Below are 19,194 nucleotides of genomic sequence, written 5' to 3'. Positions count from 1 at the left end.
TATACGTGAACATCTCAACCTCGTACATGTACATAAAAGAGTGACATTTCCCACGCCCTATTTATTTTTAGAAAATAAATCTATTTTTATGCGTTCCTCGGACAGAAAATGAATCTATTTTTAGACTTTACTACACCATAGGGACTATCTCAAAATGTGTATTACCTGTCAAAATTGACAGAGAATGAGTATTAACAATAAAAAAAAATGTAAGTGCTAAAAACAAACAAACAAAAATGAACATGAACATTGAAATAAACATTCAAAGCGGCGAAAATAAAACCAGTGATTAATTAATAATACCGGCATTTATATGTTAATTAATTCATTTAGATGACACAGGCAAAAATTAAATTCTCACAGCCAAAATTTTACTATTAAATCGTCTTGACCCAAAGACTGACTGGCTGCCTCTAACGAAAATATCTTGTTCTTTCTTAAATTCTAAAATTTCACGACAAAAATCTTGTTTCTCGCCATTCTGCTTAAACAAAATTGGCCAAAAGGAAGAACTGGGCCATTTTGGTAAAATCAACGTGCCGTGGCCATTACATGAGAGTAAATGAAAGACTGTTTTATTGACTAATCGAATGGGAGGCACTAACCAATTATTAGTATCGTGCCAATTTTGCGTAAAACAATCCACAGCCTCTGTTTCAAAATCAAAGAACTTGGAATTATACCTGCGCAACTTCCTGTTCCGGTAAGTGGCAAACCTATCCACGTCATGCGGACCCCATAACGAATCAAGAAAAGCAAAAAACTCGTCTGAGACTTCCCAGTCATCAGTATCTCGAGTTTTACTGATATCATCAGCTATTACATTTTGAGTTCTAGGAACCCATTGTAAATCTAAGTCAATACTATGCTTGAAACAAAGATTGAAAATGCTTAGAGCAAGAGACTGTAACTCTAGATTAGAACTACCAACCTTAACGATATGGACACAATTTTGTGAGTCCGAGAACCATTTAACCGACTGATTACTAAGTTGTGTACCATAAGCTCTTAAAGCTAAGAATACGGCCTTTATTTCTCGGAAGGTAGAACTTCTAATTTTATCTTCCTCTGACCAAGTATTATGAAAAGCAATCGCGGGTAGATTTACGACATAGGCTCCTGCCGCAAAGCATGACGCATCAGAATAAACCAAAGTTTGAGTGGGCCTATAAGGTAACAATTCCCTATGATTGATTTTGTCTATATTACCAAGCCAAAAATACAGTTCAGGAATGCAAGGGCTATCTGAGGGTAAGCTGTAAACAAAATCCCATGAACAACGCTTTTCTATTTCCATGTACAGAAAACGTGTCATAAGTCTAGCAACGTTTCCTATTACAGGAATCATAGAAACAATTTTGCCGGTACAAACTGCCAATTTTCTTGCCGAGACGAAAGGCAAATTGTTCAAAATACCCGACAAACAGGATTTTAAATCATTTACTCTTCTTTCGGGAATAGATAGCGAAAACTGCCGACTGTTCCAAATCAAACCTATCCATTCAAGAAGCTGTACAGGAATCCAGATTGATTTTTCAGAATTGATTACAAAACCAGCCTGAATAAGACTTTCTTTAACAAAAGTAGCGTCCCTTACCGTACTGTCAAAATTTCCGTTTGAGCCCCACCCGTCATCAAGAAACATAACTATTTTTATCGAACTTGACCGCCAAAATTTTACCATTTCACGCAAGACTTTGGTAAAAATAAAAGGGGCTGAGCTAAGTCCAAAAGGGACTACAGTATAACAGTAATACTTATTGTCAACACAGAAGCCTAGAAAATTTTGATGGGATGGAAATACATCAATATGATAGTAACCTTTAGAAAGATCAAATTTGAAACAATAACTGTCTCTACAGAAATATTCGGAAGCTACTTTCCAATCCTCGAAAGAAATCTTTTCCTTCCAAATATACTTATTTACAATTCTAAGATCTAATATAAGCCGCTTTTTCCCTTGACTGTTAATTGACACGCTTAAAGGATTAACCACGTGCGGTACAAAAGGAGTTTCAACAATATAATGACAACTGAGCATTTCAGATACTGATTCTCTTACAAATTCCAGATTATTAAGCGCAGACTTGTTATTTTTTGAAACAGAACGCGAAGGAGTATTGAAAAAGGGAATCTTATAACCTTCAGTCAAAACATCAATAATTTCATTATTAGACCCTATATCTTTCCAGTATTGTACGTGCTGTTTAAGCCTACCTTTAACATTAGTACTGTTCAAGTTATTGTCAGAAATTTTTTCTTGAAAATCAATTTCATGAACTTCAAAGAATTTATCGTACTCAAATAAACTTAAATAAAACTTATCATTTATTGGCGTTTGCTGCACCGGTTCCTCTTCCAATGGACTTTGTGTCAGACGGGGTGTACGTGTTGGTGAAATTGGCCCATAAGCAATCTTTCCGGAAGTGGCCTGTTTTCCCACATGCGAAGCAGATGTCTGTACCCGAGGCTCGTCTTTTCCCACGAAAATTGTACTCAAACCCTCTTGGAAAGGGTCCGCCTTGGTAGGGTCCTCCCTGAAAAGGTCCACTTTGATAATCCTGGTAAGGTGGAGAGGTCGGCATGCGTGGCTGTGTTTGGTTCGCTGTTGGAAATCTTGGGCCCATAGCACCAGGACGCATGAAATTAAAAGAATTTTGAGCATTACTGACATGAGAAGTTTTAAGCTTTTTAATAGCTTTAATTTCAGCAGACTTCAGTTTCTTTTCGTCTTCACTATCGTCACCAAGTGAAAGGGTCTCGTACTCGCGGACCGTGGCCCAGCCCCCAGGGGAATTTTCTGCGATCTTAATGAGTTTATTTCTATGCTGCACCTTTTTCAGCAAATTCTTAGCGAGAGATTTAACATGTGCTATATCCTCAGAATGGATAATAATTTCTTCAACAGAGTCAATAACGTCACTGTTAAATTCAAACTGCTGCCTGTGCGATTCACTCTTAAATTTAGGTAATTTATCTTTTACTTTGGTGTTGCTCGAACTGCTTGCACCGACAGAAAACTGTTTCTTTAAATCACTTATTTGACTGTCAAAGTAAGATCTAAAAAGTCCAAAGGCTTCAAATACATTCCCTTCACAATCCCCTGAGGGCTTACCTGAACTGGGGCCACGTGCGCCTCCTTCTTCTTGACCGAAACGACCTTGACCGTCACAACGTGATCCCCTTTCTTGTACAGATTGCTGTCTGCTTGAAGAACTGTGAGAAAACGGCTGTCGTCCTAAACTGCCCTCGCCCGATGAGTCTTGTTCAACAACTTGAGCCGAAAACCTAGAAGCTTCATCTAATTTGTGTGAAGAAGAATTGTCGTTTTCGCTTGACATAGTGACAGAACAGACAAGTTTATGTGCGACATCTACCTGTTCAGACCGTCGAATGAAAAACATTTTATAAATTCATAATGCACGAAAACTTCGTGTATACACTTGACTGACCACTGTCACGGTGGTCAGTCAAACATATCTCGGTACGGCATACGACCGTCAATAAATATATTTAATGTTCAAGAAAGTCAGTTAGGCCTACAAACCAAATTAAAGAACAAAATTCCCCTGCATAATTGACACAATTATCGTATCATTCAATACAATTAATTTCTTCTTTGAGATCAAAAAGGTTAAAATGATACTTACATGAGGATAACTGCTGCTAATTGCTCAACAATTAATGTTTTCACAACAAAATTGACAAAATAATTTCAGCATTTCATCATGGATCTGTAAACGTTTGAATTTGCTCTTATGTTTGTATAACAAGCATCTAGGCGATACCGATTAAGTGTACCTGATTGAAATACACATGTATTGATCGATGTACCTTGTTGTAAATTGCCCGAGGCAGGGGATCATTTAATAAACAAGGTCAATGTGTTAAATAAACAAAGGATGTCTGGGTCCATAGTAAATAAGCAATTTGTTCCACAAAAAGTGGCCGCAATGCCGCATTAGCGACGTGCCTGCTGTACTGGTCAATATTTATAATGAATAAAGAGTAAATTTATTTTGTACTTTGAAAACGTGGCTGCAATTTTGGTGGCCCGTTGTTTTGGCGTGCCCGTTAGGTGGAAATCTACTGTACTTGAAATTTTGCTTTAAAGTTAAAGAATTTGTTACAAATGAGACATTTGTTATGCCCCCCTTTGAAAAAAGAGGGGTATATTGTTTTGCAAATGTCGGTCGGTAGGTCGGTCGGTCGGTCTGTCGGTCGGTCGGAATGTAGACCTATCAGTTTCCGGATGTTAACTCAAGAACGCTTGGGCCTAGGATCATGAAAGTTGATAGGGAGGTTGTTCATCACCAGCAGATGACCCCTATTGAATTTGAGGTCAGTATGTCAAAGGTCAAGGTCACAGTGACCCTGAATAGTAAAACGGTTTCCGGACGATAACTCAAGAACACTTGGGCCTAGGATCATGAAAGTTGATATGGAGGTTGGTAATGACCAGCGGATGACCCCTATTGATTTTGAGGTCAGTATGTTAAAGATCAAGGTCACAGTGACCCTGAACAGTAAAACGGTTTCCGGATGATAACTGAAGAACGCTTAGCCCTAGGGTCATGAAAATTGATAGGGAGGTTGGTCATCACCAGCAGATGACCCCTATTGATTTTGAGATCTGTATGTCAAAGGTCAAGGTCACAGTGACCCTGAATAGTAAAACGGTTTCCGGATGATAACTCAAGAACACTTTGGCCTAGGATCATGAAAGTTGATAGGGAGGTTGGTAATGACCAGCGGATGACACCTATTGATTTTGAGGTCAGTATGTTAAAGGTCAAGGTCACAGTGACCCTGAACAGTAAAACGGTTTCCGGATGATAACTCAAGAACGCTTCGGCCTAGGGTCACGAAAGTTGATAGGGAGGTTGGTCATGACCAGCAGGTGACCCCTATTGATTTTGAGGTCAGTATGTCAAAGGTCAAGGTAACAGTGACCAGGAACAGTAAAATGGTTTCCAGGCAATAACTCAAGAACGCTTGGGCCTAGTGTCAAGAAAATTGATAGTTAGGTTGGCCATGACCAGCAGATGACCCCTATTGATTTTGAGGTCATTAGGTCAGAGGTCAAGGTCACATTGGCTAGGAACAGTTAAATGGTTTCTGATCTTCTTGTCCAAAACCATAGGGCCTAGGGCTTTGATATTTGGTTTGTAGCAAAATCTAGTGGTCCTCTACCAAGATTGTTCAGATTATTTCCCTGGGGTCAAATATGGCCCCACCCCTAGGGTCACATGGTTTATATAGACTTATATAGGAAAAAACTTTGAAAAACCTCTTGTCCAAAACCACAGGGCCTACGGCTTTGATATTTTGTATATGACATCATCTAGTGGTCCTCTACTAAGATTATTCAAATTATTCCCTTAGGGTCAAATATGGCTCCGCCCTGGGGGTCACATGGTTTACATATATAGGGAAAAACTTTGAAAATCTTCTTGTCCAAACCACAAAGTCTGTGGCTTTGGTATTTTGTAATGTAGCATCATTTAGTGGTTCTCTACAAAGTTTGTTCAAGTTATCCCTCTGAGGTCAAATATGGCCCTGCCTCAGAGGTCAAATGGTTCATATAGACTTATATAGGGAAAAACTTAGAATCTTCATGTCCATAACTTACATCATTCAAATTTGGACCACATGTATAGTTTTGAGTGACAAGATGAACCTTGACATGAGTTGACCTTGATCTTGACCTAGTGACCTACTTTCACATTTCTGTACCTACAGCCTTCAAATTTGGACCACATGTATAGGTTTGTGGACTGAAAAAAACTTTGACCTTGTTATTGACCTAGTGACCTACTGTCACATTTTTGAAGGTACAGGCTTCAAATTTGGACCAAATGCATAGTTTTTTGTTCCAAAATAAAATTTGACCTTGATTTTGATCTAGTGACCTACTTTCACATTTCTCAAGCTACAGCCTTCAAATTTGAACCACAAGCATAGTTTTGTGTACTGAAATGAAAAGGTCAGATTAAACCAGAATGGTAGAATTTTTGTTTACAGTGAGCATATAATTTCTGTTCCTTGTGCAATTACTGAATGCATCAAGGGGGGCATTTCGTGTTCGACGAGCTCTTGTTTAGTTACTATCTTTAACACTGATTGTTTGAAAGTTTTCATTCAATGTGTCTACTTTTCGCTGTATCGTGAAACAGGCCTATGATACAATACGTGTATCGCCAAACTAATGTATCGTGATACTGTACAATGAATTTCGATACATCGTTACACTCTTGTTAAACCTACCGTAACACCTTCCATATACATATTCAAAATTTGAAATGTATTAACGTTTAAACATTAAAAATAAACCGATCAATACACACATAGCTTTACTTGACTGAGGTAGAAATTTAACAGTGTATTACACTGTAAGCGGAAAACACATTGACATACATGGAGTTTAAAAGTGTTTTGCCTATAATTGTTGTTGTTTTGTCGTTGGCATTTTACTGCTGCCTATTAACTTCCTGTGCTGTATGAACTAATGCCCGTCATTATGCGGTACTCCTCTGTACTTAAAACACTTGTACTTTACAGTTCACTAAAAACAATGGTGTGGTGTGGATCATTATAAATAACCTATTGGAATCTTCTCGTGTCCCTTATATAGTCTAAGATTGCTGCTGTTATTACCGATTTCACACATTTGCTTACTTCTCTGTCCCCGAGCAATAAATTTTGATCTATTACACCTATGCTGCTTTCAGATCTGAGTGTTTTTTTAATTATCTTCTCTATATTCTCTCTTTGTGCATCATAACGTTTACAGGAGAACAAGTAGTGATCAATATCTTCTTTGCATTTACAGTTGTCACACTCTTCTGATAACTTCTCGTCAAATTTGGCCAAATGTGCATTCAGCCTGCAGTCTGATCAGCCTATTAAAAGCAGTGAAGGTCTGTCTGTCTACATCAGATTAGTACAATCCCTTATTCCTACTTTTTCAAAAAGTTCACTTGTTCTGATTGTATCTAAATCCAGATCATGCTGTCTTTGCCATTGCTCTTTAGCTCTTTCTTTCATACTGTTGATTGCCTCTTTCTTGTCAGTTAATCCACTAATTTCTTCCTTAAACTCCTGTGTCTCTACAGCTGCTTCTTTTGCCATTTTGTCTGTCAATTCATTTCCCTTGATACCCATATGTCCAGGAATCCAGTTTGCAATGAGCTCATAACCTCTCTCTTTAATTTTTGAAGCTATTCGCTTATATTAAGTGTGAGAGCAATTTTGTATGTTGGTATGTCTGACCCAAAAACTGATGTTAGTGCTGCTTGGCAATCTGTGAAGATATGGATTGGCTTCCTTTCCAATGTATTTACATTCTGGATGTACTTTAAGTGACAGCTTTTCCTTTGATTTGACCTGGTGACCTAGTTTTTGATCCTACATGACACAGATTCAAACTGGACCTTGAGACCATCAAGATAAACATTCTGACCAAGATTCATGAAGATACAGTCATAAATGTGGCCTCTACAGTGTTAAGAGGCTTTTCCTTTGATTTGACCTGGTGACCTAGTTTTTGACCCCAGATGACCCAATATCAAACTCGTCCAAGATTTTACTGAGGGTAACATTCTGACTAAATTTCAGTAAGATTGGGCCAGAATTGTGCCCTCTAGAGTGTTAACAAGCTTTTCCTTTCATTTGACCTGGTGACGTAGTTTTTGACCCCAGATGACCCAATATCAAATTTTTCCAAGATTTAATTGAGAGTAACATTCTGACCAAGTTTTAATAAGATTGGGTTAAAAATGTGATCTCTAGAGTGTTAACAAGCTTTTCCTTTGATTTGACCTGGTGACCTAGTTTTTGACCCCAGATGACCCAATATCGAACTCCTCCAAGATTTAATTGAGAGTAACATTCTGACCAAGTTTCATTAAGATTGAGCCAAAATTGTGACCTCTAGTGTTAACAAGCTTTTCCTTTGATTTGACCTGGTGACCTAGTTTTTGACCCCAGATGACCCAGTATCGAACTCGTGCAAGATTTTATTGAGGGTAACATTCTGACCAAGTTTCATTAAGATTGGGCCAAAATTGTGACCTCTAGTGTTAACAGTCAGATTGTTGACGACGACGGACAGACGGACGACGGACACAGGACGATCACAAAAGCTCACCTTTGAGCACTTCGTGCTCAGGTGAGCTAAAAATACAGCCTCTATCGCATACACAAGGTTTTTCTTTGATTTGACCTAGTGACCTAGTTTTTGACCCCAGATGACCCATTTTCGAACTCTAGGGTCAAAAACTAGGTCACTAGGTCAAATCAAAGAAAAACCTTGTGTATGCGATAGAGGCTGTATTTTTCAATTGATCTTTATGAAATTTGGTCAGAATGATTGCCTTGATAAAATCTAGGTCAAGTTTGATTATTGGTCATCTGGTATCAAAAAGTAGGTCACTAGGTCAAATCAAAGAAATTACTTGTTTTTGTTCCAATTTTAATGATAATTGATCAGAATAATTTTTTCCATGAAAACACTAGGTCAAACATGTTTACACTGTTATGGTATATTGTGATGAGTTTCTCAGGTGAGCGACCTAGGGCCATCTTGGCCCTCTTGTTTTTTGGATTAGTAAGTCAAAGGTCAAGGCCAAAGGGGCCTGGACCTTGAAACAGTTTCCGCTTTATAACTTGAGAACCACTTTACCGAGAACCAAGCTTGATAGAATGATTGGGCTTATGAAGTAGATGCCCCATATATTTTTTTTTGGAGGTGGGGGGGTCAGTATTGAAGGTCAAGGTCACAAGGGCCTGAATATTGAAAACAGTTTCTGCTCAATAACTGGAGAACCCAGAATCTTCAAACTTGATATCATGATTGGGCTTATGAAGTAGATGACCCCTATTGTTTTGGGGTCTTTAATTCAAAAGTCAAAGTCACAGGGACCTGAACCTTGAAAACTATTTCTACATGGTAACTTGAAAACCACTCGACCCAGAACCTTCAAACTTGAAAGCATGATTGGGTTGATAAATTAGATGACTTCTGTTGTTGAAGCATGATTGGGTTTATAAATTAGATGACTCCTGTTGTTAAAGCATGATTGGGTTTATAAATTAGATGACTCCTGTTGTTAAAGCATGATTGGGTTTATAAATTAGATGACTCCTGTTGTTATTGGGATCAGTAAGTCAAAGGTCAAGGTCATGGGCGTCTGAACTTTGGAAACAGTTTCTGCTCAATAACTTGAGAACCACTTGTTCTAGAACCTATAAATCTGATAGCATGACTTGACTTATGAAGGAGATGTCCCCTGTTATTTTTGGGATCAATAGGTCAAAGGTCAAGATTACAGGACCCTGAACGTTGAAAACTATTTATGCAGAGTAACTTGAGAACCACTTGACACAGAAAATTTAAACTTGATAGAATGATTACCAGTAAGCTTATGAAGTAGATTACCCCTATTGTATTTTCGGGTCAATAAGTCAAAGGTTACAGGGATCTGAACCTTGAAAACGGTTTCCGCTCAATAACTTGAGAAGCACTTGACCCAGTTCAAACTTGATAGCATGATTGGGCTAATGAAGTAGATGACCCCAAAATAATGTTTTGGGAGTTAGTAGGTCAAGGTTATAGTGATCGTGGAACTGAACATGGGACAACCCATTATGGGGGTTGGGAGCATACTTGTTTTAGAGTCAGCTCTTGTTATTCAAAGAATTCCATTAACCATTTTTAGGGGCTGCTTGGGTGCTAAAGAAAAGGGAAAACCTTTATGCAACTTCTCATTTTCCCTGAGAAAGATCTTAAAGTCAGAAGCATCGCTCGATGGACCTTTCTCAATTTTATTCAGATGTTTTCGCCTGGCTGCAGGTAGGGGCACATAATATGATCTGTAAGACCCGTTGTTAGACCACTCTTAGTCTTAAGTCTATTAAAATGATTCACATTTTGGGGTCATGACGGCAAAAAACACCCAAAAAAAAACGAAAATCCTTTAAATAACTTTTAATGCACTGCTTGATGGATGTTTACCAAACCTGGTCAGAAACAAGGTCAAAAGGTCAAAGTCCTCCTCAGGCGAGTGTAAGCCTCATTTGGTCCTCTTGTTTTACTAAACATTGTTTGATACTGATTGTAATACATTCCATACTGCTCCCTTAACACATGATGTATAGAATGTACAGCGTTGACAATTGGGCAATAGTCTAGTTTTCTCAGCAGTAATTTTTAGTAGTTTTTTTGTACAGTTACAAACGTTGAAGTTTGAATTCATAAAAATTGTTTCTATTAATACAGAACACATCTCTCGTAACTGTAGTAACTTATCAATGCTTAAAACTGTGTTATAGTTAATGTTTTACATCTGTTTTTTGTAGGCAGAAGATCAAGAAAAAGAAATTGCTCAAATGGTAAAAATAAAAAAGGCAAACATGGATGCCTGCTTACTGCAGCAACTGGTTTACATGACAAAACATCATCTGTACATAGCCGGCAGATTTTAACTAATACTCAGCATGAAAAACCAAGCCGTATATCAAGCGAGCCACCCAGTAAGGTTTCACAAGGTTCTGTTTTGTCAAACACTCAGCAAGATCCAGGAAATGGTTTGGCACAAAAACGTGTATATAATGTACCCTTTTCTAATAAAAAAATGCACGATATATATCCTATTCGTGTAGCTAGTGCTAAAACTAACTCAAGTTCACTGCCTTCAACTCACTATATACATGGTAATTTAACTTGCAATCCAATTGTAAATAACCTTAACTCTGCTAGTTGTTTAGAATCTGCAGACCAGCCTGTAATGATATATAAACTAGATATAAATAAAAGAGTGAAATCAGCATCAAGCTTAAAGTTGGATGTAGCAAATAAACCTAGTAAAGAGAAGGATGACACTGAAGTTGTATTCAAAAACAGTGAAGAAATATCTGTGAATGCCGTCTCATGTAACTTACAGCTGTCACACAAGCTAAACAAATCTGTAATAAAATACCAGCAAAAGAATTTATATTCAACCCAAGGGCTTTCAGCAGACTCTGTCTCAAAAGAAGCTGTTTTGACATCTATTTATGGTGCAGTTTATCATACGGCTGACAAGGTGTCTGCTCAGGCAGAAGAACTAAAAAAAGTGAAGAAGATATTTTTGTCTGAGAAGCAGTCCGGTACTATAAGAGAGAGTGGTATGGAATTTCCATGTGCACCCCCAGCCACACCCACACCAGGTACTTCCTTAAGATATCAACAATTCACAACTTGCACAACTATTCAAAGATGATTTGTCAATGCTGTAAATAATTTTCAATATGTTGGTATGATAGGATCTGGTGCACAGCATATAGTAAAATATAATGACTGAAATGATACAAGGAATTTTCTGCTGAAACTTGTAGCAGTACAGTAAGATTACTTAAAAATGGCACATATTGTATGGGCAAGAGCATTCAGACAGAATAGCAGTCTTTATGTAAGGCATGCTTTATCCAAGGAAAATTACTTTTCATGGACTTTTCAAACAGGCATTCTATTTGCTCCCTTAAAAAATTGTTTATCTGTCATTTTATGGAAGGCACTTTCAGTGAGTAGGAATGAAGGTCAACACAATTTTCAGCTTATTAATAGGCCAATAATGAATCCAGAATTTATTTTTATACATGTATGATGAAAAGTCAAAACCAAATAAGGTATCGCAATTGTACCAAAATGGAGAGATGTACAGGAGTGGGTGTTTAGTTTGACATTCAGATTTTTCTAGAGAGAGCTTTATTAGCTCACCTGTCAAATAGTGACAAGGTGAGCTTTTGTGATCACCCTTTGTCCGTCGTCAGTCCGCCCGTGCGTGCGTCCATCAACAATTTCTTGTCTGCACGATAGTGGTTTCATTTATGATTTTATTTTAACCAAACTTGCACACAACTTGTATCACCATAAGATCACGGTTCCTTTCTAGAACTGGCCAGATCCCATTATGGGTTCCAGAGTTATGGCCCCTGACAGGGCCAAAATTAGCTATTTTGACCTTGTCTGCACAATAGCAGCTTTATTTATGATTTGATTTTTACCAAACTGGCACACAACTTGTATCACCATAAGATCTTGGATCCTTTATTGAACTGGCCAGATTCCATTATGGGTTCCAGAGTTATGGCCCCTGAAAAGGCCAGAATCAGCTATTTTGACCTTGTCTGCACAATAGCAGCTTCATTTATGATTTTATTTTAACCAAACTTGCACACAACTTGTATCACCATAAGATCTTGGTTCCTTTCTTGAACTGGCGAGATTCCATTATGGGTTCCAGAGTGATGGCCCCTGAAAGGGCCAGAATAAGCTATTTTGACCTTGTCTGCACAATAGCAGCTTCATTTATGATTTGAATTTAATCAAACTTGCACAAAACTTGTGTCACCATAAGATCTCGGTTCCTTTCTTGAACCGGCCAGATCTCATAATGGGTTCCAGAGTTATGGCCCCTGAAAGGGCCAGAATTAGCTATTTTGACCTTGTCTGCACAATAACAGCTTCATTTATGATTTTATTTTAACCAAAGTTGCACACAACTTGTATCACCACAAGATCTTGCTTCCTTTCTTCAACTGGCCAGAATCATTCATGGGTTCCAGAGTTATGGCCCCTTAAAGGTCCAAAATTGGCTATTTTGGCTTTTGCAGCCATATGGAGACTTCATTTATGGTTTTATTAGTCCCCTACTGGTTGAAAACCAGTTTTGGGGACTATAGGAATGCTCTTTTCCGTCATTCCGTCATTCCGTCTTTCCGTCATTCCGTCATTCCGTCCGTCCGCAATTTCGTGTCCAGTCCATAACTCTGTCATCCATGAAGGGATTTTAATATTACTTGGCACAAATGTTCCCCATGATGAGACGACGTGTCATGCGCAAAACCCGGACCCCTAGCTCAAAGGTCAAGGTCACAATAGGAGGTCAAAGGTCAACAGGGCTTTTTTCCTGTCCGGTCCACAACTCTCCCATCCTTGAAGGGATTTTAGTATTACTTGGCACAAATGTTCCCCATGATGAGATGATGTGTCTTGCGCAAATCCCGGACCCCTAGCTCAAAGGTCAAGGTCACAATTGGAGGTCAAAGGTCAACAGGGCTTTTTTCCTGTCCGGTCCATAACTCTCCCATCCATGAAGAGATTTTAATATTACTTGGCACAAATGTTTCCCATGAGGAGACGACGTGTCATGCGCAAAACCTGGACCCCTAGCTTAAAGGTCAAGGTCACAATTGGAGGTCAAAGGTCAACAAGGCTTTTTTCCTGTCCGGTCCATAACTCTCCCATCTATGAAGGGATTTTAATATTACTTGGCACAAATGTACCTCATAATAAGACGATGTGTCATGCACAACTTTCAGACCCCTAGCTCAAAGGTCAAGGTCACACTTAGCAGTCAAATGTTAACATAGCATGAACAGGGTCTGTTTCGTGTCCGGTCCATAACTCTGACATTCATTAAGGGATTTTAATATCACTTAGCACAAGTGTTCCCCATGATGAGATGACGTGTCATGCGCAAATCCCGGACCCCTAGCTCAAAGGTCAAGGTCACAATTGGGGGTCAAAGGTCAACAGAGTTTTTTTCCTGTCCCGTCCATAACTCTGCCATCCATGAAGGGAATTTTAATATTACTTGGCACAAATGTTTCCCATGATGAGACGACGTGTCATGCGCAACACCCAGTACCCTAGCTTAAAGGTCAAGGTCACACTTTGAGATCAAAGGTCAAGAGGATTTTTTTCCTGTCCGGTCTAAAACTTTGTCATGCAAAGCAGGATTTAGATCAGTTGGCACAAATATTCCCCTGGATGAGACAACATGTCATGCGCAAGAACAAGGTCCCTAGGTCTAAGGTCAAGGTCATATTTAGAGGTCAAAGGTCAAATTCAAGAATGACTTTGTACGGAACATTTCTTCTTCATGCATGGAGGGATTTTGATGTAACTTGGACCAAATGTTCACCACCATGAGGCACCCTTGTTTTTAGAATTACGTCCCTTTGTTGTTACTATAAATAGATTTTATTGTAACTTTTTTATTACTGGCGGTAGAGAAAAATCGAGACCACTTTTCTGTGGTACAGCATGCATGTTACATCCAATTTTTAGGTGTATTTTGACCTATCTCTACCTGGTAAAGAGTTTCTTGTGGACTTATATTATTATTATTTTTTTTTTTTTTTTAAAGATTAATTTCCCTTTGTTGTTACTATAGATAACTTACATGATAACATTTTTATAATCAGCCAAAAAAATTCAATATGAAAACAACTGTGGGTTTTTATATATGCACATTTTAATCCAAGTGTGTTGTTATAATGTTATAACATATTGTATATGTAGTACAATATTGTTTATACATCATTGACAGATATCAGTTCATTATGTTATACTGCAGTAGAAAAAATTAGGTGCCTTCCAGTAGGGGACTTTGTATTGCATGGCAATACTTCATTCACTTGTTTGATACAAACTTCCAAAATATCTTCAACAACAATAAATCTTGGATTCCATGACAAATCAGATCCAATCGTAGGTTCCAGAGTTATTATGTCTCCCACCACACAGTGGTGTGGGAGACATACTGATTTACTCAAGTCTGTGTGTGTGCGTGTGTCTGTGTGTTTGTCTGTCACAAAGCTTGTCCGCACTCTAAGTCGAACATTTCTCATCCAATTTTCACCAAACTTGAACAAAATGTGTTTGACCATAAGAGCTCATCCAAGTTCGATAACTAGCCAAATCGGTCGTCTTGGAGTTATGGCCCTTGAATTACCAAAAATCAGCCTTTTTACTCTTGTCCGCACTCTAATTGAAACATTACTCATCCGATCTTCACCAAACTTGAACAAAATGTGTTTGACCATAAGGACTCGGCCAAGTTCGATAACTAGCCAAATTGGTCCAGGCATTTTGGAGTTACGGCCCTTGAATTATCGAAAAATTAGCAGTTTTACTCTTGTCCGCACTCTAAGTCGAACATTTCTCATCCGATCTTCACCAAACTTGAACAAAATGTGTTTGACCATGAGACCTCAGCCAAGTTCGATAACTAGCCAAATCGGTCCAGGCATTTTGGAGTTACGGCCCTTGAATTATCGAAAAATTGGCAGTTTTACTCTTGTCCGCACTCTAAGTTGAACATTTCTCATCCGATCTTCACCAAACTTGAACAAAACGTGTTTGACCATGAGACCTCGGCCAGGTTTGATAACTAGGCAAATCGGTCTAGGCATTTTGGAATTACGGCCCTTGAATTACCGAAAAATCAGCCTTTTTACTCTTGTCCGCTCTCTAAATCCAACATTTCTCATCTGATCTTCACTAAACTTGAACAAAATGTGTTTGGCCATAAGACCTTAGCCAAGTTCAATAACTAGCCAAATCCATCCAAGCACTTTTGATTTATGGCCCTTGAATTACTGATTGGATCCACTCATCCAGACCATTTAATTGGATCCACTCGTCTAAACCATCTAAAGAAACATACATTTTACTTAGGGGCAGTTGTAGGAGACAAGCGCTTTTCTCAAAAGCATCTCTAGTTTTATATCTGATTACCTCCCCTGATTATAATCAAAATGGATTTATATCAGTAAGTATTTATAGGACTTATTTGAAATTTCATTATTGTTACTAGTTGGACTGAGACAATCAGGGTAGATAACTATGAACTGATTTTATGTCAAATTACCTCCCTTTATTTCAAATTAAAATGGGTATATCTCCATAACTAATGAAGATACTGATCTGAAATTTCATTTATGTCAACAGATTTATTTGGCAGATCCTTCTTTTGTTCACTTACAATATATATTTTTTTTTAATAACTTCCCTTTTACGTTACTATAAATAGCTTATTTTTAGTAACTTTTTTATTATTGGCCGTAGGGAAAAACCGAGACCACTTTTCTGTGGTACAACATGGATGGTACCTCCAATTTGTAGGTGTATTTTGACATATCTATACCTTGTAAAAATATTTTTTTTCTTTTTGGTTAAATTTCTTCGCTTTGTTGTTCCTGTCCTTTGGACTTAGATATTTTTTCTGAGGACCTTCTTGTCCTCAAGTGCAATGATAACAGGTGAGCGATATAGGGCCATCATGGCCCTCTTGTATTTATAACTTGAGTAGAAGTGCACTGCTTAATATCTGAATCATGTGGGGTCATGGTGGGCATTGCCTTAAATTGCTCTTTTCAGGTTTTTACCTCGACTATTTTGCTCTCACCCATTTGCTGGTGTTCGCGACCAAATTTGGTTATTAATAAGTTTTTTTATGTGTAACAAATAGTGGGAATTAATTGAAACATCACACACTTCATCTGATATGCAGTGCACAGATTCCATTACTATTGCTTTTTTTTCACAAAATTATGCCCTTTCTTTTTACTGAGCAATTTTTTAGGTAAGTTTTTATATGTAAGCTGGTATCTTACTGATGGTAATTGATTGAGATTGTATCTTTAGCTCACCAGTGAGCACAAAGTGCTTGGGTTGAGCTATTATGATCACTCACTGTCCGGCGTCTGTCCGGCCATCATTTGTCTGGCGTCTGTCCGGCCATCATTTGTCCGGCGTCTGTCTGGCCATAGGGGGCTCGGTCAATTTTCCCTATATGTATACAGTTGAAACTTTAAAAATCTTCTTGTATGAAACTGCTGGTCTGATTTTATGATAATTTCACACAAATGATCCTTGTGTAACCCTCTACCAAAATGTTCAAATTATTCTAATTTGTCAAAAAAAAATTGGCTGCCAGGGAGTGTGTGGTCACTTTTCCTATATGTATTTTCCATCTACTACACTGTTTCAGGTCATTGTATTTTGTTATTAAAAAAATTGCAGCCAAAGGGCGGGGCAAGTTTTCCCCGTAGTGCTATATGAAAAACTTTGAAGATATTCTTCTCTGAAACTGCTGGCCCGAATTCAAATGATTTCTGTTAATGTACCTTAAGTAATCCTTTAGAAAAATAATTCCTTCAAAATTAATAATCTACAAAAACATGTGTGGGAACTCTTTGAAAATCTTAATTCTCTTCTGAAACTGCTGGTGCAATTTGAAAATAATTTCACAGAAAATTTATGATCCTTTGGTGAACCTCTTCCAACTTGGCTGTATATATTCCAGAGTAACTGTGGAAAAACTGAAGACAACTGGTATTCCCAGTCTGGAGTTAATTGTCTCCTGATGTGATTAAAATCTCTTAGAAAATGACAAGAGTAAAGCAGCCAGAAATGTTTTTAAGTGCTACATTTATGCAGTATCCGTGAACATTCCATGAACATTTTGAAAGATGTTCAGAGTGATTTCCAGAATGAAAAATATTCACAAACGCTCGTGACATATTATATAAAAAGTATTTTTTCCATACTCTTCCTTGGAAAATACCTACTTTCCATGGAAATTTTGCAGTTGTCCGCAGTTTTTCAACAGTTACGTCCCGAACACACACACACACATGCACACGCGCACGCGCACGCGCACGCACACACACACACACACACACAGAGTCATAACCTACCCATATTTATTTAGTGAAAATTTTAATAAAAATTTTCCTGTCAGAAAACACTGGCCCTATCTCAAAACAATTTCACAGATATTTTCTTTGTGTGTTTACCAAACTGTTCAAGCAAGCTTTGAATCTCAAGTGATCTAGAGCCATCATGGTCCTTTATTTTTCATTTTTAGCTCACCTGAGCCAAAGGCTCATGGTGAGCTATTGTGACCGCTCAATGTCCGTCGTGCGGCATCAGTTGTCTGTCGTGTGTCCGTCAACATTTTCTAAAAAAATCTTCTTCTTGAAAACCACTGGGCAGAACTACACCAAACTTCACAGGAATGATCCTTGGGTGGCCCCCTTTAAGAACTGTTCAAAGAATTGAATTCCATGCAGAACTCTGGTTGCCATGGCAACCAAAAGGAAAAACTTAAAAAATCTTCTTGTCCAAAACCGCAAGGTGTAGAACCTTAATATTTTCCATGTGACATCATCTAATGGTCCTCTATGAAAATTATTCAAATTGTACCCCTGGGTTGAAAAGGGGCCCCACCTTGGGGGGTCCCAAGTTTTACATAGACTTATATAGGAAAAAACTTTAAAAATTTCTGTCTGAAACCGCAAGACCTTGGCCTTTGATATTTGGTATGTAGCATTGCCTTGTGGTCCACTACCAAGATGGTTCAAGTTATATTACCCTGTGTTGAAAAGAGGCCCCGTCCCAGGGGTCCCAAGTTTTACATAGACTTATATCCATAGGAAAAATCTTTAAAAATCTTCTTGCCTGAAACTGCAAGGCCTAGGCTTTTGATATTTGGTAGCCTAGTGGTCCTCTACAGAAATTGTTCAAATTATGCTCCTGGGGTGAAAAGAGGCCCTGTCCTGGGAGTCCAAAGTTTTACATAGACATATAGGAATTTTTTTTAAAAATCTTTTTGTCTAAAAGTTCAAGGCCTTTGATCTTTGATATGTAGCATTGTGTGGTGGACCTCTAACAAGATTGTTCAAATTATGCTCCTGGGGTGAAAGGAGGCCCCGCCCCAAAGTTATATAGGAAAAAATACTTAAAAAAAAATATCAAATCATATTTCCTAGACTGTTTAATTATAATTACCTGATGACCCCAAGTGATTAGGGGTCACCTAACTGTGACCTTGACCTACTGACCTACTTTCCTGTTTTTTAAGATGCAGCCTTGAAATTTGGGTGACATGTACAGTTTTGCTCACTGATCTTAAAAGTGACTTTCAGTGACCATAAATGTGACCTTCTGACCTACTTTTTTAATATTTTAGCATCAGTTTGACATTTGAAACATGTTCACACAACTGGGAAAAGATTTCAATACTTACTTACATTTGACTTTCTTACCTGATCTCTTACACATGTCAATGTAGCTCACATTACTCAGGTGAGCGATCCAGGGTCATCATGACCCTCTTGTTTGAAAATTGTCATCACTTGATCCGCGACAGCGTCTGTGTGCTTGGTTAAGTTTTATGTTTAGGTCAGCTTTTCTCCTAAACTATCAAAGCTATTGCTTTAAAACTTGCAACACTTGTACAACATCAATAGCCGACTCTGTGCTGCAAGAAACATAACTCCATCCTGCTTTTTGCAAGAATTATAGCCCCTTTTGGACTTAGAAAATATCAGATTTCTTGGTTAAGTTCTATGTTTAGGTCA

The 19,194-nt window shown here is 38.1% G+C and overlaps 1 protein-coding gene across 5 annotated transcripts in view; it reads left to right on the top strand.

The window, feature by feature from the left end:
• The window catches only part of LOC123527412 (uncharacterized), a 104,332-nt gene that overhangs the window by 25,736 nt on the left and 59,402 nt on the right, over positions 1-19,194 (top strand). For all 5 annotated transcript variants that reach the window (XM_045306837.2, XM_045306838.2, XM_045306836.2 and 2 more), the window contains exon 2: positions 10,360-11,208. In XM_045306837.2, the coding sequence (XP_045162772.2) occupies positions 10,360-11,208 (849 nt within the window). The remainder of the gene's footprint in view (positions 1-10,359; positions 11,209-19,194) is intronic.

This window comes from Mercenaria mercenaria, chromosome 14 (assembly GCF_021730395.1).
Source record: "Mercenaria mercenaria strain notata chromosome 14, MADL_Memer_1, whole genome shotgun sequence".
NCBI classification, from domain to species: domain Eukaryota; kingdom Metazoa; phylum Mollusca; class Bivalvia; order Venerida; family Veneridae; genus Mercenaria; species Mercenaria mercenaria.
This window is presented reverse-complemented; position numbering and strand designations above follow the sequence as displayed.